Source organism: Acanthaster planci, linkage group LG21 (genome assembly GCF_054643075.1).
Source record: "Acanthaster planci isolate LZ-2023a linkage group LG21, COTS_SCS, whole genome shotgun sequence".
Taxonomy (NCBI): Eukaryota; Metazoa; Echinodermata; class Asteroidea; order Valvatida; family Acanthasteridae; genus Acanthaster; species Acanthaster planci.
The window spans coordinates 6330717-6353522 of record NC_141797.1 but is presented as its reverse complement, the minus strand read 5'-3'; the positions used below and the strand labels follow the sequence as shown (position 1 = coordinate 6353522).

Below are 22806 nucleotides of genomic sequence, written 5' to 3'. Positions count from 1 at the left end.
CATCTCATGCAAACAACTTCAGTGTAGATTCTCCACCAAAGAAAATTCCGTTCTCATTTGAAAGGGTACTGGAACTCTGGGGTCTGGTCCCCGGGGCAACCGTCGCGATTCTGACCAGACGAATGAGGGTGAGAAACAGGCCCAGGATGGGGCCACGCCCGGCAACCTCATGGGCGGGTCTCCAGCACTGCTATTGGAGATTTCTAGTGGAAGTCCTTGTGAGTAAATTACATGTCTGTGCCAGGCTGTCATTTCTCATGGTATTTGAGGTTGAATTCGTAGATAGCACATTACATGTATGTCCGGTATTTGTGTCAGCTGGGTTGTCCGGCGCTCTTGTTTGGCAAAGGATTGGAATGCTCCAGATCATGCACAATATCTGTTGTAGAAGGTTTGTGGAACATGCATGAGGGACAAATGCAAATTAAACATCAAGGTAACTCGAAGTTGAAGCACAGGCTGCCGGTTGCTTTTAAAAGTGCAGTGCACACAACGGGCAATTTTCAAGATTTTCAGTTTTCAAAATTCTTCAAAAATTCATCATTTCATTCAATTAATGGACGTTTACACCCACTCTTTGGTGGTTACTCTAAGCTGACAGATAACCTTCATTGACTCCTGAATATTTCAGCCAGGGCTGCCGCCCTGTAAAGAGAGCCCAGAATTGTGAGGTGTTGCATAATTTCCTTTGTCCCCAGGGAATGTGAGTGGCATCTTTTCAAACGCAGCTGGATTAGCATGCAGTGGGGCTGTGTTGCTCATCAATGGGGCCCTGGAGCACTTTTGTCTGCGGTGCTAGTCCGCGGGCGCACTATGCCCAAAACAGTGGTATACTGTTTAAAAACAGTCATTGATTACTTTCGAAAAATGTAAGCCGAAAAATGATGGCAATTCCCAGCAGCAGGTCTTTTGTTCCGAGTATGATCTTTTGTTACACGGACCAGCCGGCACCCCGGCTCTGCGTATAAACCCATGGTGCTCAAAACGGGGTTCCCCGGCAGTAAGAAGTTAACATTCGTGGTAAAACCTCAAGTTGTCCCTTGTTAAGTTTGTAGTTTTCCCAGTAAAGAGGTGATTTTCAGGTACCAATGAAATTGCCAATTACAAGCAAGCGCCAGCTAGCAGAGACATTGGATCTTTTGGTACGTGTGAGCTTGAAGTCCTGTAAAAATTGCCCCCAGAACATGTTTAATCGCCGCAAATGAAGTTCAAAATGAAGTTTGAATCATCTCTATGTGTGCATTCACCCCAGGAAAGTAGAGGAACATTTTTGGTTTTGTTCATGAGCTTTTTGTATACTTCTTTGCACAGCTGAGAATGTGGGTCAGAATATTATCGCCATGCTTCAGAAACGAGCCTGTGATGAAAAAGTGGGCGTCCGGAAAGCTGCTCTCCAGGTAAGAGATGGCCTCACAATGGGGACATCTGGAAAATCCTACGGCGTGACCTATCCTGGATGGGTTTGCAGAAACCTGACCTTTCCGTAGGGAAATGGTTGCTCAGGCCGAGTTCATCAGCAACCATTGCCCAGCCGCTGGCCTGTATTGATAAGAAAAACCGTGCACCGAACATCACGAGTAACGGGACGGGTTACCTAGTCACTGGTAGCTGTTGATTCGTCGCTGAGCAATTCAGTGGTGTGAGAATTTAGCTTTTCAGCTGATGTCAGCATTTTTGTTTAGATGTTGACCCTGATTTTCAGCTTGTTTGTACACCTTGTCTGCACAAAAGTATGGGAACTTTTTACACTTCGGCTTTTTGCTAGCTGTTTTTAGCTTTAATTTTATTATTGAATGGCCACTCACATCCCTGGCAATTTTTGCTTAACAGGCAATGTCACAGTGTGGCACTCACATCGACGTTCCTCCACCTGGAACACGGTGTGCCCCTTTGGTGTTCCAGCAGGGCATGCCGAAAGTAATATCACGTCAGAGGTCATTTGGAATGAGATTCCCCTATGAGCTCTAGGATGGAAACAGAAATTTATTTATTATTTTTTTTCATCTATTTCGGTTTTAAAATCTCCAATACAAAAATCAGAAAATTTGTAATGATTTGATGACATTTTGTATGATTTAAATGTATTGAGGGGGGTTCCTCCGTCAGAAGACAAAAGCACAAGAGAAACGACCACATGGCTTTACGAACTTTATCACTGATTTATTCTGGACAGGTCCGATTGGTTCAAAGTCAGAACAACAGCTAACTATTTGTAATCTAGAGTGGCCGTTTATACCTTTTGGATCATTTTTACTGAGGACACATCAATCGTGACATTTCAAGGGAAAAACATAAGAAAGAACAAATACTGTGTGTAGCATGGAAAAAACAACTTTCCGCACTCCACCACTAGAGGGCACTAAAACGACCAAACAAGCTCACGCTGTTTCTGACTGCCGTGCACATGGCGGCGATGCATAGTGTGCACTGTCAGTGCAGGCCTTAATTGAACTCTTGATATTGAGTGACTGGCCAATAACGCCCACTTTTCTCCTCTCTGTCAGGCCCTGGAGAACATTCTCCGTCTCCCCGGCAGCACCGTCACCGCCAACGAGCTGCGGATCCTGCACAATGCCTGCCTGGACCCGGCACTCTCCGTCCGCAAGCAGGCCATCGTTTCGCTCACCATGCTGCTGATGGAGAAGAAGACGAGTGTGCCCCTGCAGAAGTAAGACCTCCGGCTGATCTCATGAAACCCGGCGTAACCTCACGTTGAGCATTAGCTTCATGCTGCGAATTTGCGGCGTAGCGGTGCCGAGTTTTTAATTATTTTAAACATCTTTGGTGTTCCTGTGAAATCTTAGAGTAGTTATTGAATGGTCTTTATATTTGGCTTAGCTGGCTTAGCCTGCCAGATTGACAAGGTTTTGTTTTTTCTTCAAGTTCTTTCCCAGCTAAACAAGTTTTTCATCACCCACACTTAACCTAAACTTTTCGCGTACTTGTATAAATCTCGATAAGTTGAGCAACGACGAACCTTAACAGGAAGGTGCTTAGGTGATAAAACTGTCCAAAACTGAGCCATAAAAATACAAAAGGTAATCCTGTATGATTACGTGTGTTGAAGGCATTAGCACGAGAACCAGCGCGTGAACCAACACGTGCGCGTGTACTCCATCCATTTACCCTACACTTCCTGATTCAAAATGACGTCACTCTTCGGTACTTCCTGCACAACCTGACCTCCGACGTTTCGCCGCGTGGCATTTTTTTTGGCATTCTCCAGAGTCTGGCTCCAGAGCGTCCTGCCCGGAGTGATGGATCGAGAAGTGTCAGCCCAAGAAAAATGTCTGCAGGTAACGCTGCCAATGACGTACAGAATTAACAGTGAGACAGTGCTGTAAGGCAGGCTGTATTACACCGCACAGCTACACAAATACTTCAATTCTCTATTCTCTGGTCATCATGAGAAGCAGGGAAGAAGATCAAACCATTAAACAGGTTATCAGACTTCATGAGTAGAGTGGAATGAAGAAAACTTTCATTAGGTGATGGAAAGAATGTTCTTTCGCATGATTTATGACCGATAAACAAATCTGAAGCATTTACAATGTATTTGTTTTATACAGTGCCTGGATATTCTCTTTTGTACAAATCATTGTTGTCCTCGCAGCACAGAGTCATCGCTTTCATGCTTATCAAAGCAGGTGCATGTTTTCCTGGGTATCTTACAAATTTCTCTTATCAGTTGCACCGGTCAGAGAGCGTCGTCAGTTTAAAAGGAAAAACTGACGTTTTGTATTTATCACAAGCTCTCTGCATTACAGCGCTTATTCATGTGAAACTAGTTGCGTTGCTTTTGTGGTGTGAGCCCACCATAAATGTTAATATTTTTTTTCAATTCACCAATCAGATGGCAGGGATTCATTCAGACAGAGTTTGTGATACAGTTTGTAAGAATAGGTTGATCACTTCACAGTTTCAATTGGGAAACATCCTCTTGGAACGTAAAAGATTGGACATGTTCTAAGGCTGCTCGTGACTTTAATTGGTTGAGGCTGGAAATAATACATGCTCTTTAGGAAGCCACTGGCTTGTGACTGCAGCCACTTCTCATGGGTTCATGTGCTATATGTTCTGGCGTGGTTGGTTTGGGACTCGGTGTAGCTCCAGGAGTTGCATGAATTCTTGCACTGGTGTAACAAGTGTTTGTGCCCTGTACGTTTGCGGCAGCTTCTGAAAGAGGTTTTGCTGGATGGCATCGCGGCTCGTAGCCACAGCGACAGTGAGGAATCCCGACTGTCATGGAACCTGCTCGGTCTTCTCTCTGCGAATGACTCCGGAGATCTGAGGTGAGATAAGTTTTAATTGGACAAAGGCAATGTCACACCCCCCCCGGGGAGTGAAAATCCTATTTACAACTTCCCAAGCAACGTTTGCATGTTAGTTCTTGTCATATTGAAATCTGTCAACATTTTGTTAGTCCAAAACATGACCAGGGTTTTGAACACACAGAAAGTTACATGGTCTGCTGATGTTTTTTTCACAATTAAACCAGAATCCAAAGTTATAGTTAAATTTGTCAAAGGGGATTCATGGTTGAGTTGCCGAGTGCCATCTTGGGAATTACTCCAGTCAATGGCCATGTTAGTTTTATAATTTTTTTTTTTTTTCGAAAGTCTTTGATACAGAGCCATGTTAACTTCGTTGTCGGCTTTCTTCCCATCTCTCCTCTATTTCACAGACGCTACCTGCCGAGGGCTTGTCAGCTGTGGGCTAAGCAGAAACTGCTGTCCAGCAGTTTGGTCCGAGCGCTGACGTCCCACATTAACCATGAGAATGACCAGGTAATAAAGAAGGGCTGGTCCAGGAGGCCAAGTCCACAATTTTGCGCACGCCGTGTTCCATATGTAACAGTTACTTAATCGTGGTGGTTGTCATTTGACTGTTTAAAGGCATCCAGAGCTGCCAACCAGTATGACTTTATCGTATTTTGTACGATTTTTCAGTGACAATATGAGACTGCGATTTTTCTCAATAAAATATGATTTACCCAAAAAAGTAAGTTTGTAGTCATTTTAGGTTTTTACCTATTGTTTGGCGTGAAAATTGAGGTTTTTCACAAGTTAATTTTGCGCAGCAACATCAGTCTTTGGGGATGTCGGAAATGCCATGCAAATGCATGCAAGCCACAGGACGCGCGTGGTGTCCATCCACGAGGCCGTCTATTGTCCGTTGCTGCTGTCTTTGTGCTGTTCGTCTGTGCGCCATGTACATGTACATGTATAAGCATGTGCGCCGCGCTCGCGCGATCATTCTGCTTTGGGATTTATGCAACAGTGAAGAATAGGACATGATTTGTAAGGTAAAATCGCAGGATTTTTTCAGCTCTGGGCATCTGCATGAAAAATGCCCGTGAAAAATTAGAAGCTGTTTCTACGGGGCCCATTCTGTTGGCACCCAGGCGGTGTGCACGCTTGAAATTCTTCCTTGACCAATAGGTAGTGGTCAATTTGCCGAAGTGCTAGCGCGCTCGGGTCGAGACAACTGCGTGAGTGTAATAGCCCCTCTGAATGGCGTCTCGTTGGATCTGTCTATGAGAGATAGAGGGAGGGTGTAGGTTGGACAATTTGGTCAGTCCAACCATGATCTGTGCAAAAGTTCTCCTAGCTGAAGTGCAAACAGTGATAACAGACATAAAACCTTGCCCATTATCTCATTCATGTTGCTCCAAAACTGAAGTCCATTATGATGTCATCCTGATGTCTCACACTGAGTGGCATTTAGGCCACGCCTGCACACAGTTTGGCGTTGCATATCTAGTTTGGACGTTCTTGTGTTTATTCTTGTTTAGAAATCTCAACCAAAATATTTGCATGTCTTTCACTGTGAACACTTTTTTAACTAGATATTTGTTGATGGTTTCCTTGACTGTTTCTCTTTCTTGTGATAACAACACCTCCAAACCTCTGAACCTGTTTTTCAGAGGAAAAAAGTACATGGGTGTGGTCAAGTTCATACATAGTCAATGTCCAATCACTCCTTTTGCCGAATGAGAAATCTTTCAATCACATTCTCTTTGTCGGTATCATGTTTAAAGTATTATTTAGGAATGAATGCAGTGATTTGTCGTGCTTCTGAATGACTTCCCAACTTTGGACCTCATTTCCCAAAGGCGGCGTGGCTCCTGTTGGCCGAGGTTGCGCCCTGCTCACCTACCTTTGACTCCGGCATCATCCAACATGCCTGGGATCGCTACAAGCGGGCCGACTCCCCAGTCCAGCTGGTCACTCTGCAGCGCGTGCTGTCAGTCGTGGGCAGTCTGGCCGGTCGCTTCAGTGAGGAGGCACGGCAGGCGATGATCGGCGATATCAAGGGGAGGCTGCTGGCCTTTGATGCCTCACCGGAGCTGAGCGGATCGCTGGTGACTGCCCTCAACAAAGTGAGATGAATTTCATGGGGGCTTTCCTGTCCATCCCACTTTAAGTTGAAGTGCGCCCTCGCTGGCAAAGGAGACACAGGCTGTTTGGAAGTTTCAACCAGACCCGTGCGCATGCCCAACGCACGTAACAACACCATACATTTCCCTCGTGCGCATTGCATAAATCTGTGGCGCACGTGCAGATGATAAAAATGTTTTCATTCCATTTCACCCTTCAAATGTTCAAATTGCTCCAAGACGAATTTCGCTTGCTGTCTGAAAGGCCAATTTTGTGATTTCAACAACACTGAGGTATCAAAGTTTGATCACCACACTTAACTGCCACATCGAGAAAATTTGTCATTAAAATTCAAAATCATCTGTTACTGAATGTCAGTGTCCAGAGATCAAATTCGTCTTGTATCTGCCACTTGTATACTTTTGAAACTAAAGTGGTGTTGTGTTCTGAAGCATTTCCTTGTGTTATCAAGACCTGCATGTATTTTATACCACAGTAGATTACAAACAAAGGAGAGAATACTCACAAGTATATTTCCCTGTGCATGCACAGTGCACAATTGTTTGACAAGTTTCTCTTTAATACCAATACACAGAATCGTTTAGGGCTATGCTGAATTTTCAAATGTTTGGATATTGGATTGATCATGGTGTATGACTTGAAGGGTTTCATGGTGAAAGAAATTAGATGAGTAAAATGAGTGCGGTTGCACCATGTATGAATGTCTTTCTTGAGTATGTTTGGTTTAACCAACCACACGTACTCGGGAAAGTGATTCATATATGGTGCCACCGCAGTCATTTTACTCATCTGATCATGGTGTAGTCGAATGTTTTGTCTTGTAGATCACATATCTTTGTAAAAACATGAACAAATTATTTTGTTTCTGCTTTTTTGAGAATTTGGTCCAACTGAATATTTGATCAACCGTGTAATAGATGTAATGAAGATTGATTATTTCATTATTCTAAGTGTCACAGCTTTAGTATTGTTAATTTTAATATGTTTTTCAATGTTGTCTAGCTGTGCCTCGCGGTCGACGGCACCGTAGACAAGACCAGCGCCCTCATGGAAACCATCGCGGAGGACGTCCTGCAGGCGTGCCACGCCTACCTGTCCAAGGTCATCCTGGAGGACAGCCCCACCCAGGTCCGGGTGTGCGAGGAGACGCTGGTGCGCCACCTGGGCACCCTGGGGGAGGTGGCCCGCCTCTGCCCGGCCAAGACGTCCCGTCGGGTCTTCATGCTGGTCCAGTCGCTGCTGGCCGGGCCCACCCGAACCGAAGGCAAGTTGGGGGGGGGCCACCATTGTGCTGTCCATTTTCTGAATGATTTAGTATTCCAGTATTTGAAAGTGCCTCTGACCTCCGACCTCCTCCGGAGCTCGCCAAATATTTTTTTCAGGCATTAGCCGCAGTTGCCTGCTTCGCCCGTCATCAAAAGTTGCATAGGCACAGCCTTTAGTTAAAACTGGCATACAATGGTCGACGTTCCCTCGTGCCCGCTGTATTTGATACCGTAACTGTGTTGGCACCGCACTCGTACGCACATTCTTCAGCTTGACGTGTACATTTAGCAAATCAAGACACCCTATTTGGTCAAAGAGGCATATAACGCTCGCCTACCACCTGTCCACGAGCGTTGCGCCACCGCAGTAATGGCTCCTTATTCTGGTTGTTGACAACATTTTTACTTAGCCGGCCATTATTTTGGACATGCTATGTGCAACAGTAGGCACTGGTTATTTAAGGGATATTAGCTTGCAGATAGTCTGAGGTACGGGGATTGAGATTTGTCAGGATATTTCCTGATGTCAGGATTTTTCCCACAGAAGTTGATTGAGAGCACATGACATGGGTGTTTGAAGGGGTATTTCAAGGGGTACCTTCAGGCAGACACAAATGGACACCACGGACCCTACGCTTCTTTGGGGCCCTTGAAACCTCCTGCGACTTGTTTGCAGATGTTTAATTTTCCCCTCTAGTTTCACCCCGAAGTTATCAAATGTTTGGGTCGTTAACATTCAGAAAAATTCATTTAACTTCGATTTGTGACACACAGGCAAACCGTGCATAGCGTTTCATTTTAAAAAGTTTGCTGCCGGAAAAGTTGACCTTTGCGTATAGAAGCATCCACATCTGTTTTCATCTGTCTTTTAACGTCAGATTTTCTTACCCGAAAAAGCTGCTGGGGGCAGGTTTTGTACCCGTAAATTCTTCAACTTAGAAATGGTGTTTTGACCCTGCCAAGCACGCCCGACACATTAATACGTCAACTGCAGAAACGGAAAAATTCTTAAACGAGTGTACATGTCCTCCGTGGAACAAACAAGGAAAATTATGTATGTTTACACGTCATCCGGCGTCAAGTGGTTAATTCATTATCCCACCTCCCTTTCCCCTGGCCGCCAACCAAAATTCTGCCCCATCAGGTGACTCCATCCCAAGTAGCCAGAGCTCGTCCTCCCAGAGCCAGCCGCCCCTCTCCCAGTTTGGCCAGGCGGGGTCGCTCTCCGATACGGTCCGGGCCCACGTCTTCGTCACCCTGGGCAAGCTGTGCCTGTTGCACGAGAGCCTGGCCAAGCAGTGCGTGGCGGCTCTGTCGCGGGAGCTGGAGACCTCGACCAATCCAGCAGTCCGCAACAACGTGGCCGTCATTATGTGCGACCTGTGCATCAGGTAAGATACTGCTTTGGCACTTTGGCGCTGCTCCACAAGCGTCATTCCCCATGTGAACAATTCGGCTTGACATTCTTATCAACAATGGTAGTTCCGTACTCACTCCAGAACCTTTGCAAGCTGTTCTTTTCACAAGGATTTTCACAGCTTCAAAACTACTTGACTAGGATAAGTTACTATTTACTATTAAAGTACACGTACTTTCCTTTAATGGGTAACTCCAGAAAATAGGGGTCCATTTCTTTTTGTGTCCCTGTCACATCTGACATACATGTATGATTTTGTAAGTTCAGAACACATTTTGTAATTTCTAAGAGTAACGAATTAATGCAAATTACCTGCCTAACAAATAGTAATAGCTTGAAATCAATTCCGGTGATATTTCCATGTCAGTTAATGAAGGTCAGATGTAACAGGGACACAAAAATGTCCCACTTTGGACCCCTAATTTCTGGAATTACTCTAATGCAACTATCAATTCTTCAGTCACTTGGTCACCTCACAAGTATTTTTTGTCACACCAAGTTCTTAAGCAAGTATTTTCACGACAGTGTTACAGTCATGTCCATGCCTCTTCACTAATGTGCATTGTGAAGTACTCGACTTAAACACCGAGTTACCATGACAACAAATTTTGCGACCGATTTGATGACCGGATCTGCAGTTAATCTGCCTCTGTAGGTCAGTCTCAACGCATCACATAATGTATATTTATTTGGGGGGGGGCTTCTTTCCCAGATAATTCTTTCCCTGGCCAGTCATAACAAAGTCTCATTTCCTCCCCGTTCAGATATCCCAACCTGGTGGACCGGTACATTTCCAACCTGTCCATGTGCTTCCGAGACGAATCCAAACTGGTCCGCAAGCAAAGCCTTACTCTCCTGACCCACCTGCTCCTGGTAAGTTGAAAACCTGTCCCCTCATTGAAATCTTTGCATGCTCGGAATGATGTATGTAGTCTCTCAAAGGCTACATCCGAATGTATTGCGTAGAGCTAGGTCCGGGGTTTCACTCCATTGGAAGTACGCGGAGATGCCCTAGCAATAGACCTAGCCGTAGCTCTGTAAGCCTGTTTTTGACACGGCCAAAGTCAGACGTGAGTGTAGAAAAGCTCGCAGTGGAGATGTGATCGCGAGAACAATGTGAAGATTTTTGTTTAAATTTATTTCGTTTATTTTGGCTCATTGTCAGTAATTAACTGCTCTCCAATTACACAACGTCCATTTATTTCTGGAGAATATTTGTCTGTAATTTGCCATAAATGTTTCAGACCTTACTATTTCCATTGGGGAAACACAAACCCTTAAGTATTTCCTAAATGACTGTTCCAGTGGGAACAGGAACATTTCAACTTTGAGCTGTTCTCAACTTTTTCTCAGATATCGCTGCATTCCTTTTTTTTATTCGTTTGAGCCAATCCTTCGGGAAATTTTCCATAATGCTATTATTATTATTATTAATCATTTCTGGTAATGGCACCAAGGATTCCTCAAAGGCTCCCTAGGCACTGTAGCTTGCAAGCCTGAAGAAACCTGTAGAGAGGAGACAACGAGAAGCAGTTACAGTTTTAGAGGTGGGAGGAAAACCCCAGGGGAATATTCTGGGTAAAACCCACAGAATCAGGTAGGGACTGAAAACCCAATCCACACGTGGACCGGGCCAGGATTCGAACCAAGGGCCGCAGAGGTGGGAGGCAAGGAAAGAACCACTAGGCCAACCTGCCCTTTAACAACCATGTTGACACCTAGTGAGCAAAAGAGGTCCACATAATGGAGGTTGTGCCAACCTTGTGTGGACAAAGCCAGGTCCAAACAAGGTTATCCCTTCTCTGGAAAACAGTTGTGGAGGGATTTTGGGTTTAGGAAGAGCAACAGTCAAGGAAATCATAAACAAATACCCAGCTCCGGAAAGGGTTCTCAGTGCAAGAAAAATGAGGATTTTCTTCGAGTGTTTTTAACTGTGACTAAAACCGAGGTTTTTTGACACTGCCTGTAGATAGATGGGTGTGTATGCGTCATGTCCCTTGCAGACTTTCGGTAAAGATTGATGCGTAGGAAACCAAAATTATTGGTCCTGCAAATGTGTAGTAAAGCTCAAATTTATAAACGTCAGCACCCAGGGTATGCGATCAAAATGTAGAAGGCACGACTTCAAAGATGTACATTTGCCTTTTTTCCTTTGTAGGAAGACTATGTCAAATGGAGAGGCCCGCTGTTTTTCCATTTCATCATGAGCCTCGTCGATGACGTCCAAGAAATACGTGAGTTTGGTAGGTGCAATCATATCTTTACAGTCATTTCTTTCCAGCTTAAACGATTTTGATATCCCCTCAGACAGGAATACTATCTTGATTTGCCTAGTTGGGGCAGTCTTGTCGATCACCGGCTTTGCTTAAGCTTAAAAAAGAATTGCATCTCTCCGGTTTTCACAGCCGAGTTCTCGCTGGTCCAGCTTCTCCTGAAGCGTCACCCCAACATGTTACACCAGCACTTTGTGGAATCGGTCTTCTACTTCAACGCCTATTACAAGCACAGCGGTGAGTACATTTTGAAATCCTCACCGTTTCTTTGAAGAACCAGCCCACAATGAAGAACATGTTAAAAATAAAGAAAAACGATTTCCCTGGCCTGGCATTTTCACGAGGGTTGGTGGAAACAATCTGGCAGTGTATATTTTCATGATCGGCTGAAGACTCAGCTGGCAACCTTAACCCTAACAGTCCTCAGTCTTCCAACAGGTGAAGGACTGAGGACGCCAACAGGTGAAGGACTGAGGACTGTTAGGGTTAATATTCAGAGATGGATGACAGGCTAACATGACACGGATGCCCCAAGTCTCTTACGGCCGACATGTGTACACACTAATGCCTGTATGTGTGAAATCCGACAAGTCTATGGAAGCAGACTGTGTGTTGAAAATGAGCCTTGCTGCTTTACGTGGCCTGCCGCAACAAATATCGCTTCATGGTGACGCCCCATTTTGTCGCTAATTATGATGTTGGTGTCAAACTATGTTCAAATGGCTGTAATGAGTATTTGTGACATTTGGCCCGGCTGCTTATCAAAAATTAACTGCTGTAAAATATTTCCCTAGTCTAGTGTCTCAGCCTGGTGTCTCTGCTTGTGACTGGTCTTGTGACTGTGTGGTGTCTCAGCTTGTGACTGTCTTGTGACTGTCTGGTGTCTCTGCTTGTGACTGTCTTGTGACTGTCTGGTGTCTCAGCTTGTGACTGGTCTTGTGACTGTCTGGTGTCTCAGCTTGTGACTGGTCTTGTGACTGTCTGGTGTCTCAGCTTATGACTGGTCTTGTGACTGGTCTTGTGACTGTCTGGCGTCTCAGCTTGTGACTGTCTTGTGACTGTCTGGCGTCTCAGCTTGTGACTGGTCTTTTGACTGTCTGGCGTCTCAGCTTGTGACTGTCTTGTGACTGTCTGGCGTCTCAGCTTGTGACTGTCTTGTGACTGTCTGGCGTCTCAGTTTGTGACTGGTCTTGTGACTGTCTGGTGTCTCAGCTTGTGACTGGTCTTGTGACTGTCTGGTGTCTCAGCTTGTGACTGGTCTTGTAACTGTCTGGTGTCTCAGCTTGTGACTGGTCTTGTGACTGTCTGGTGTCTCAGCTTGTGACTGGTCTTGTGACTGTCTGGTGTCTCAGCTTGTGACTGGTCTTGTGACTGTCTGGCGTCTCAGCTTGTGACTGGTCTTGTGACTGTCTGGTGTCTCAGCTTGTGACTGGTCTTGTGACTGTCTGGCGTCTCAGCTTGTGACTGGTCTTGTGACTGTCTGGTGTCTCAGCTTGTGACTGGTCTTGTGACCGATCTGGTGTCTCTGCTTTTGACTGGTCTTGTGACTGTCCAGTGTCTCAGCTTGTGACTGGTCTTGTGACGGTCTCGACTACAACACTGGGACACACTCTTTTAAGAATGAAACATTTTCAACAACAATGTTTCAATATTTGAGGAAGTTTAAAGTGAAGCGTCATGTCAGAGCACAGAGGGCCTGCTGATTGGAATGTCAATTTTTATTTTCCCTTCCCCAGTCTACAATCAGTTCAGCCAGACGGATCGTGAGAAGCAGTTGTTTTCCTTGAAGGGCGCCCCCAATGCCGGCAAAAGGAGAACCATCTACAGCTTCATGCTGCAGCACATGACAGACGAGCATCGCTTCAAACTCACCGCCAAACTGTGCCAAGAGGTAAAAAGCTATGAATATGCATGCAACCCGACTTTAACAATATGCATAGTCTCCCAACAAGCCCCTGTACTTTTGACTGCAGCCACTGGATATTATGCACGAAGGTGTAAATATTCATTCAGAGCAACTTGCAGCTCGTGATTAGTGCAGTATTTGTCCTTGATAGTGTTTACAGTATGAACAGCGGCAAAATCTTATCTGTCCTGTCAAGTTGTGATTTCATTCCCATTGACATCTGCCACACTCGGTCATTCGTAAACCCCTGTAGACTAGATACATGTACATCATCATGGCGACTGTAACTGACCACAATAAGTATAACTGTGAATGCCATTGCACTTTTGATGTCTTTTTCTTTCATCTGAGGACAAGAAGCCTCACAAAGTTACTAGCCAATGAAAAGTAGCCATAACAAATGCCGTAAGCACTCCAGTTTTCAATAGACAGACCGTCATGGAAGACATTGCGTGTGCGCTGGCATTCAGTGAAAACTTGGAAACAAAATGGCACCCAAAACTCTGAAATGAAATGCCTTCTTAAGTGAAGTATAAATTTCCTCAAGGTGGACCGGTACTTCATGGTGGTGCATTCCATTCCGCATCCAGCTGTTTTTTTGTGACAATTGGCTTTTCAGTCTTTTTAGTTGTAAGGAGAAAAATTGGCCAAAGTGCGACGTAGGCAATGTTAGACACGATCCAACTTTGCCGACTGTCTGTGTCCACGTTGTTGTCAGGATAAAGCACTTTCGCATGACGGCATACCCTCATGCACTTTTGGAGATCCCCTGCGTGTCTTCGCATCCGTATGGAAAGGACGATGGAGTCTAGTGAAGGAATGAATTTAATACGAGACTGTTGATTCTTGTTCATTCCTAGGTCCTCGCTGCCATTGTGGATGGCGTTCTCCCTCTGGATGAAGAGACGGACATCCTCCTTCAAGACACATTGGACATCCTCTGCTGCAAGGTGAACAGTTTGGCCAAATTTCCGAGAAGATTTTTCATCGTCCACCCCCGCTCCCCACAACATGCACAAATGGCTCTAGCTTTTAACCATTTGTATGCTGTAGGAGATCAAGTTGGCCTCTCTGCGATCCAGGCCGACCGCCGACATCGACGACCAGATGGAGATGGCCGAAGCGGTCATCAACCAGGCCAAGACGAAGATCATCACGCAGGTGGTCAAGCGCAACGTCATCGAGAACATTGTGCCTGTTGTCATCGCGTTAAAGCACACGGTAAGAATTCACCCTTGACTTTTTCCCACAGGCCAGGCCCGTTGCCTGACCAGAGACGGGGGGGGGTTCGTCAAACCAAAAAGTGGAACTTTTGGCACTGTGAACACATACTTTTATACAAAGTCCTATCCCAATGTGCTTTGGGAAATAACATTGAAAAATTGCATGTCTGTCGCGAACCAAAGGTTGCATGTAAGACTTGTACACAGTAGTTTTCAATATTGAATAAACTTAACCAAAATACATTGATTTCAAACCCTTTGAAACACCTGAAATGTGGATATTTGCCGGAACTTCCTGACGGTGCCGTACATATGACTAGAGATTGATTCATTAATATGCAGAATCGTGGTCACCTTGAGCTTGAGAATCAATGTATAAGCCGTGGCTTGTATGCCAAATATTACGGTATATTTAAAATATTCAGTACACACACACAAGTGTGTATTTGCCTGCAACTGGGGACCCCCTATTGTTCCTCTTTTGTTTGTACTTTAACTTTTTTAGAAGACCACCCATATGTTTTGTACACAGTTGTCAATCGGGGACCCTCTGTCAATCGGGGACCTTATTGTTCAGGGCCCCCAGTTGGATGCAGAAACAAACTCGCTCACACACAGACACAAAACCACCAACAGGCGGAACTCAGAAGCCAGTGGGGGGAGGTTCGTTCGAACCCCTCAACCCCCCCCCAGCCTACGGGCCTGCAGGCTACAATCGTAGATATCCCTACCTCAAATACAGGCAGGCAGCTTTTCTTCGGATCAGCTGATTTCGTTATATTTCACTTCACACTCACACCATTTAAAACAGAAAAACACTACACAAAGTCTTGTAAACTTGGCCCATTAGGTAAAGATTTGTTGATTTAGTAGAAACCAATTAATGTCTCTCTTCATTAATGTCAGATTAGTCCACACTGATTGATAGTTGGTTTATGTTGAAACTTAAGTGAATGACAGATTTCTTGGTTATCAATTGATCTTCAGCTGGAGAAGGCCCACTCTCCTACCCTCCGCCACCTGATGCTGTACCTCAAACAGCTAATGAAAGATTATCGCAACGAGGTCAAAGGTCAGTTGAAGAATTGTCACTTTGGCTACAGCTGGATCCAACCAATCCAGGGGTGTGAAAATTCAGCTTTTTAGCTGATTTTAGCTTTTTGTTTTGTAAGATGTTTAGCCCGAATTTCACCTTTTTTTTGCACCTGGTCTTTACAGAAGTATCAGAGCTTTTTTTATATTTCAGCTTTTTACTGGATGTTTTCAGCTTTGATTTTGACTTGCCAGTCACACCCCTGAACTATACAAAGCGATATAAGTCCTGACGTGAATATTCCACAGGCATATGTGTGTAAAGGCAGCATGTGAACCAACAAGGGCACGCACTTCATCTGTTGCCACTACACTTCCTGGTCCAAATGATGTCATGCTGTATTCTGTTAGTAGTCCCCACTGCAGGGCTCTGGAAAAGTCACGAAAAGTTGTGGAAATTTGTTTTTGTTTTCCAGGCCTGGAAAAGTCATGGAATTTTGTCAAAAATGACTATTAAAGTCATGGCATTTTGTAAAAATGACTATTAAAGTCATGGCATTTTGTAAACATGACTATTAAAGTCATGGCATTTTGTAAAAATGACTATTAAAGTCATGGCATTTTGTAAAAATGACTATTAAAGTCATGGCATTTTGTAAACATGACTATTAAAGTCATGGCATTTTGTAAAAATGACTATTAAAGTCATGGCATTTTGTAAAAATGACTATTAAAGTCATGGCATTTTGTAAACATGACTATTAAAGTCATGGCATTTTGTAAACATGACTATTAAAGTCATGGAATTTTGTAAAAATGACTACTAAAGTCATGGAATTTTTTTCAAATACAGTGTGTGATTTTAGATATAAGTGCATAAAATGCATGATTTTATTCGCAACTTGAAAAGTCTGGATAGTCCGAGAAATTGTGTGATACGGTCATGGATGTTCATAATTTGGTCATGGAAAAGTCATGGAAATTTTTGTTTTTGTTTTCCAGGCCTGGAAAAGTCATGGAATTTATTTGTCCCCTAGGTAAGGAACCCTGCCACTGGTTCCCTGAGAAACTGCACGTGCAATTAGAGTGTTTCATTTCCAGTACATAGGCCTCTCTGTCGGTTTGGGAATGGCGATGGTTTGTCTAATCTCATTTGATTGTCTGTCAGACATCTTGGCTGCTGACCGGCAGCTGGCGACGGAGATTGAGTTTGACCTGAGACGGTTCGAGGAGGAGCAGGCAGAGGCTGCCAAGAAACAGCAGGCAGCCTCCGTTGCCCGGGCAACCTCTCGTCCGGGAAGCAGACCTGCTACACCCAGAAGCAAGCAGGCCACACCCCTCGCCTCCCCTCAACAGGTACATGTAAACGAGATCTGGAATTTGTCCTGAAATATGTGAAAAAAATAATAAGTTTATAAATCACAAACCAATTTTTGTCTGTCAATTTGCTCTTGTTGGAATTCTTTGAAATTGTTTGGTTTTCCTTAAAGGTTATTAGTCTTCATTGACCCCTTAACGTCGGGATTCTTTTGACTGCGACTACTGGGCTGCGGTATGCTCAGTATGCAAAGCTCTGTCCAGCAGCATGCCCACATTGAAACCGCAGGTGCATGATGAATAGAATGTATGTGCGGTATGCACCAATCCTCACTTAAAGTCGCGGCTGTCGATGTCTCCTGGTGTGAAGGGACTAAATAGTTGTTAAAGTGGACACCAAATGCAGCATCTCCCACAATCAGTTGTGGTTTGGGTCTGCCATTTTTTGTGTCAAGCTATGTCCAGATCAGATATTTTATGGTCCGTGCCACTGACTCTCTATAACACTGTCAGACATGTTTTCTGTTCCAAACAAAGAGCTCAGCTTTCATTTTTATCGCTACCAGAGTCCAGTTTCATGGTGCTTCTTACTTAACCCAGCACAAACATTTGCTTAGCCCAGCACAAAAATTTGCTTACTGGTCAGTGTATTTCATAGTGAATCGTTTACGGTCACTAAATTGCAGGTGCGCGCATGGAGATTTCCATTGATATGTCGCTATGTTAAAGCACATTTATTTTCCAAGGTGAAAGTGCCTTGTGCTTTGCTTACGGCATACAGTCTCTGAAACACAGTAAGCCTCTGTAAGCATGAAGTTGTTTGCTTAGCAGCGCCGTAAAATTGGGCCCTGGTGTTGCCCTTACATTGTGCATACATGTAGGCAGTCGAAATACGAGCAAGTTGGATCAGTGACAAATTGTTAACCAAACAATTATACATATACATACCGGGCACCAGGCAAAATCGACCAGTGGTTAACAAATTGTCCCTGATCGAACTTGCGCTTGTCATAGTTTTATTGTGAAACATTACGCCAAAAGATTTTACCCATGGTTAGATTTTAAAGGTCTGTGCATATGTACCAAATGTACTCGTAATCCAAATGTTTATGCAACAAAAAGGACAGTTTTTGTAAGGCATGCATGCTTCTCAAAGTGCAGAAATGCATGTATAGTCTAGAGTGAGCAATTCTTAGAAACTCTCACGGTTCCATTTTATCCTCAGTCTGCTGGCTTGCCTGCCGTACTTTCCCCCAGAGCTGTCGCCAACTGTTCTCCAAGAATCATCCGCACCCCACGGGCGGGTGCTGTGAATGGGGCCACGCCCAAAGCCACGCCCAGTGCCGCGCCCCAAGACTCTAATGAGGGCGCACCGGGAACCAATGACATGGGCATCCAAGAGGGCGGGTTGGCTACGCCCATCAGGGCCAACAGGTAAGACCATATCAAAAGAAAAAAAATTCAGATCTCAGAACATTTTGCAGGAGAAGATGGTTGTTTTGATATTAGGCAAATTAATCAAAGGTGCCATTTAAGAAACAGGTTTTTCAAAAGGCAGTGGATGTTTAACCATCACCAGCAAATTTAATTAAATGGTATTTTGCTGCCTACAAGTAGGCAGCACCCTCTTTGATGCATATCCACGAATGTAAACTTACAAAGGTTATTAAAGTCCTTCCAAGTTCCAAGTAGGGTCGTCGGTCCAGTGGATTGCGTGCATGTCTTGAGCTCACATGTTACGCTCTCAGCTGAATTTGATCCTTTCCTTTCATCCCTGGGCAAAAATTAAGAATTTTGTTCTCATGTTGTTTTCAAAGTGACTTTAACATTTGACTACGGAATATTGCATTTTCTTGTTCTGATTCTTGGCTCTGGAGGAGTTTCGATTTGAAGGATTTCTCTAAGGGAAATTGTAAATGGCCTGATCCCCACTTCATGAATGCAAAGTCACGACTATATTGGTGCAGAATTAGACTAAGATTTGTCCCTGTAAGAATTTTAAGTCCCCCCCCCAAATAAAGTACTTCGTATGTGTCTGGCAAAATTTTGTTCATAAAGACGAGCAAAGAAATTGACTGGAGCGAGATTTGAACCTGCGACCTCTGGAACACTGTACCAGTGCTCTACCAACTGAACTATCCAGCCCTACGTTGGTGGCTCTTCCCATTGGTCAATATCTCTGTTCGGGGGGTGCTAGCCAGAAGCCATTAAACCTGAAACACCATGTAGCCAGGGATCCCACCCCAATAGCACAATACAACCTGGGAAGTGGTGAACAGGGATCACTGAAATTTTGGTCATCCACTAAATACCCAGTGCCTTTTCAAAATTTGTTTTGGTGGGTCAAATATTAGGATTTGTCTTGAAATAATTTGTTTCTCCCAAAGGCCGATCTCCCTGGCTGCCCAAGCTATCGTCAACTCGGCCCGGAGGGCCATCGCATCGGCTAAGCGCTGCCCTCCAGTGACAGGAAGTCGCCAGCGAGCAGATGAAGTCCAGCGTTCAGACCCAGTCACTGTGGAATCCCAGGAGCGATCTCCCTTAAAGGAAAAGCAATCCACTGCCCAGAACAAGGTGAGTAACATGGCTTGTCAGTAGAAAACAAAATGGTTTAAATTGACCTCTTGATTTTAATGCCTTGAGGATGAGACAGCATCAACGCAAGGAAACTTTTCAAAGTTTAAATTGTTGTTGATGTTCGTTGACCACCTCTGTTTGGCACTGGACCATTTCCTTGTCTCTTGGGTGAATGCTCCACACACGCCATGTTTCCCGCTGTGCTGATTAGAGGAGCCATTTTTAGACAGCTTTGCCATATAAAATGCAGAGTGGCTATGCTGCGATGATCATAGGAAAACGGAGCTACTGAAGCTCACACCGGTGTTGACTGTTTCTCCCTATTGCACAATGTTACTGTCCAATTCCTGATGCGTCACATCCATTTCTTGCTTACACGTGGGTTTGAACCCTGCCTGAGTCCTTGATCTGTCTGCTCTGCCACAATCGCTTCTCTTTGTATAGGGGTACATGAATTGGTCCCCTCTGATAATCATATATCTCACAGTCCTGCTTAACTGTAAATCCTGAAGTAAATTGGAACAGTCATGTAAATTGCTTGATGATTTATCATCGGTCTGAATATGCTTTCCGTAGACTCCGCTTCGTCGTGGATTGAGAAGCCGCGCCATCAGTACCCCTGATCAGACCATTGCTAACATCACCTTCCAAGCGCCCATGGATCTCAGCCTCATCCCCCAGTCACCCTCTCCCATCCCCAGTTCCCTTCCCATCAGGGTCCTCGGCGATGTCGACCTGAAAAAGGGTGAGTCTTTCTTGGGGGGCAGGAGGCTGCTATATTGGAGTGTCGTTGCTGCATTCGTCTCCTTTACTGAAATCCTACCGGATAAGCTAACCCAGACAATTAGGGAACTTGCTGTGAGCCCAGTTAGGGTTTTAGGTGTTTGGCACTGACGCACCACGCACATGTGGCCCATTTATGTTGAAACGTATGGCATTCATGTTTGTGCTGGTCACTTTGCCAAAATGATTCCCACCGCTCTGTCTCGTCCTCACTGATGAGGAATAACTAAGCAGATTCTCTGATAGTTAATGGGCCCCGAGCTGAATTGAAAGAGGGTGCACCTTTCCTAGCAACGGAGGCTCCATTGGTGGTACCCGAGCATGGCTGGTTCACAAACAACACAGAAACGCAAGCGTTGCAGTGGCAGCGCCACCAACATAATGAACACTCCCAACCAACATGCCTCTTTTCTGCTCGGGGCGGACAGCAAAAAGTTACCCCCGACAAGGATAAATCAGGAAGGTGGTATTCCAAATTGGAGTCGCTTGAATAGCTGCCAAGTTAGAAACCACCGCAGTTGCGGAATCTACAAACATGCAGAGCGTGAAACTGCAGTCAGGCATCAGCCATCACCCAACCACTTTTGGTACTTGTCAAACCGAAAGCAGATGTGTCCAAAAAAAAGCAAATCCTGTTCGTATATTTACCCTGGTTTTGTGTTTGTGACATTTTGTGATAGTGAGAGTGTGTTCTCATGTGGCCCGGTGTGCTCTCCATGTTTCTGATCAAAAGCCGATCAGGGCAGAGCAGAAAGGATGGTGCTGGCACATTTTGTCCGATCATTTGTTGGCCTACATGTAGTCTCACACACTGTACGCACATCTGTTAAGAAGGTTTCTGTATTTTTTTTTTCTAGTCGTTGGCACAGCGAGTTGGACTCCTCAGCTGGAGTTGGAGAATAAAAAAGATTTACTGGTCATGCTGTCCCCTGAGCAACCGTAAGTCAATCAATTGTACCATTGTAGGGTTCCCTTGGTCATGGATTATCCCAAAGAATCCAGAAAAAAAGTTGTCTTTGAAAATCATGGGAAAAGTCATGGAAAATTTGAAAAAAAAGAGGATATATTTGAAAAACAGAGGGTGTACTTGAATTCTGTTGTCACAGAAAACAAATTTGTGGAATAGTCGTGGGAATCAAGATCATGTCAGGTTATGTTTGATGGTCCGCTTTTAATGTGCTAAACTTACAGACTGTCCTTTTGTCAGTCTGTGGTAATGGCTATGGCACTCTTCCAATTCTTACCAAACAACTTCCCTCTGCAAAATGGCCTGAATCGTCATTGAAATTGCCAAATGTTTTGTCCTGGAAAAGTGATGGCATTTGGTTTTCAAATTTCCATTAACCCTGCAGTGCCTTTTGAAGAGAAAAGCACCTGTGAACCATGAAGTACCTATGCTTGGCATAATCAAGAATTTCACATTCAAAATCTTACCAATCAGAACAGAAGGTTTGCCTTTAAAGACTGATCGAAGGTCAAAGAATGTTCCGCATCATGTGGTGTAACAAGATCACATTTAATACTCTGTTGACATGAAATCTTAATCTTTTAAAAGACATGCAGGACTACAGATCGAAATATACTTGTAACCCAAAATTCAGAGTTTGGTATTGAAGGTACTTTAACATCAAGTTGTATGTGAATGTGCTTTAATGGTGTAGGTATTGTTAGAAAAACAAAACGACAGTAGACATCACTCACAAGTTGGCCATATTGAAATTGAAATCAAGGTTAAGCACTTGTTGCCAGGTTTAATTTAAAGCTGCATGACGTAAAACCGCAGGATTTTCAAGATTTGCCATTTTTACTGGACGTTTACACCCACATGAATGACTGTCTGGCGGCTACTCTTATCTAACAGACATCTATAGATGCCCAAGTATTTCAGCCAGGCCTGCCGGCTGGTAAAAAGAGCCCAGATTGTGCGGCGTAAGTTTCTTTTGTTGCCAAAACTGGCCCAGTGTGTGGCTGGCATCTTTTCAAGAGGGGCCAGATTAGCATGCAGCGGCATTGTATCGCTCGTCACTGGAGCACTTTTGTCCCTGTTAGTAATCCGCTCACACTGAATGCCAGAAACAGTGGTATAATCATTCAAAACAATGACGGATTTTCTCCGCTATTGACAACTGAAAAAATGTTGGCAATTCCCAGCAACTCGGTCTTTTGTTTCAAGTACGGTCTTTTGTTAAGGCCCAGCTCTTTTGTCCGATTTCAGGCAGCCCGGCTATGCGTATAAACCCAAGGACTCCGGCAATTTGAGAACTTGAGTCACAGAAAGTCACAAAAATGACATTTCATGATAAATTACATGTCGATCGTGTCAACTGTGATGAAGAATTTCCACTTTGTAATTATACATGTTTGTTCATTTCATGGAATGTGCGCCAGTCATAAAATAGTCTAAAACCATCCCATGCAACAGTTTGTAATTGATCAAATAGATTCTGGGAACAAGATCAAAATATGACTTCCTCGAGGAATATGATTTAAACTGTAAAACCCATTGGGAGAAAAGTTATTGCACTGAAGTATCTTATGAAAGTAATTAAAAAAACTGAGAAGTATTAACCCCTTGATGTCTGGACATTTTTCTGAAAGCCGACTCCGAGAAT

The 22806-nt window shown here is 44.3% G+C and overlaps 1 protein-coding gene across 1 annotated transcript in view; it reads left to right on the top strand.

Annotated features, from left to right (window-relative positions):
• The window catches only part of LOC110987473 (condensin-2 complex subunit D3-L-like), a 36555-nt gene that overhangs the window by 11026 nt on the left and 2723 nt on the right, over window positions 1-22806 (top strand). The window contains exons 12-32 of the mRNA XM_022250220.2: window positions 65-218; window positions 1312-1397; window positions 2505-2668; window positions 3227-3296; window positions 4174-4292; window positions 4685-4787; window positions 6116-6382; window positions 7404-7665; window positions 8811-9057; window positions 9848-9956; window positions 11242-11326; window positions 11489-11593; window positions 13093-13247; window positions 14123-14212; window positions 14316-14483; window positions 15473-15557; window positions 16686-16873; window positions 18060-18268; window positions 19222-19408; window positions 19988-20156; window positions 21052-21133. Of these exons, the coding sequence (XP_022105912.2) occupies window positions 65-218; window positions 1312-1397; window positions 2505-2668; window positions 3227-3296; window positions 4174-4292; window positions 4685-4787; window positions 6116-6382; window positions 7404-7665; window positions 8811-9057; window positions 9848-9956; window positions 11242-11326; window positions 11489-11593; window positions 13093-13247; window positions 14123-14212; window positions 14316-14483; window positions 15473-15557; window positions 16686-16873; window positions 18060-18268; window positions 19222-19408; window positions 19988-20156; window positions 21052-21133 (3104 nt within the window). The remainder of the gene's footprint in view (window positions 1-64; window positions 219-1311; window positions 1398-2504; window positions 2669-3226; window positions 3297-4173; window positions 4293-4684; window positions 4788-6115; window positions 6383-7403; window positions 7666-8810; window positions 9058-9847; window positions 9957-11241; window positions 11327-11488; window positions 11594-13092; window positions 13248-14122; window positions 14213-14315; window positions 14484-15472; window positions 15558-16685; window positions 16874-18059; window positions 18269-19221; window positions 19409-19987; window positions 20157-21051; window positions 21134-22806) is intronic.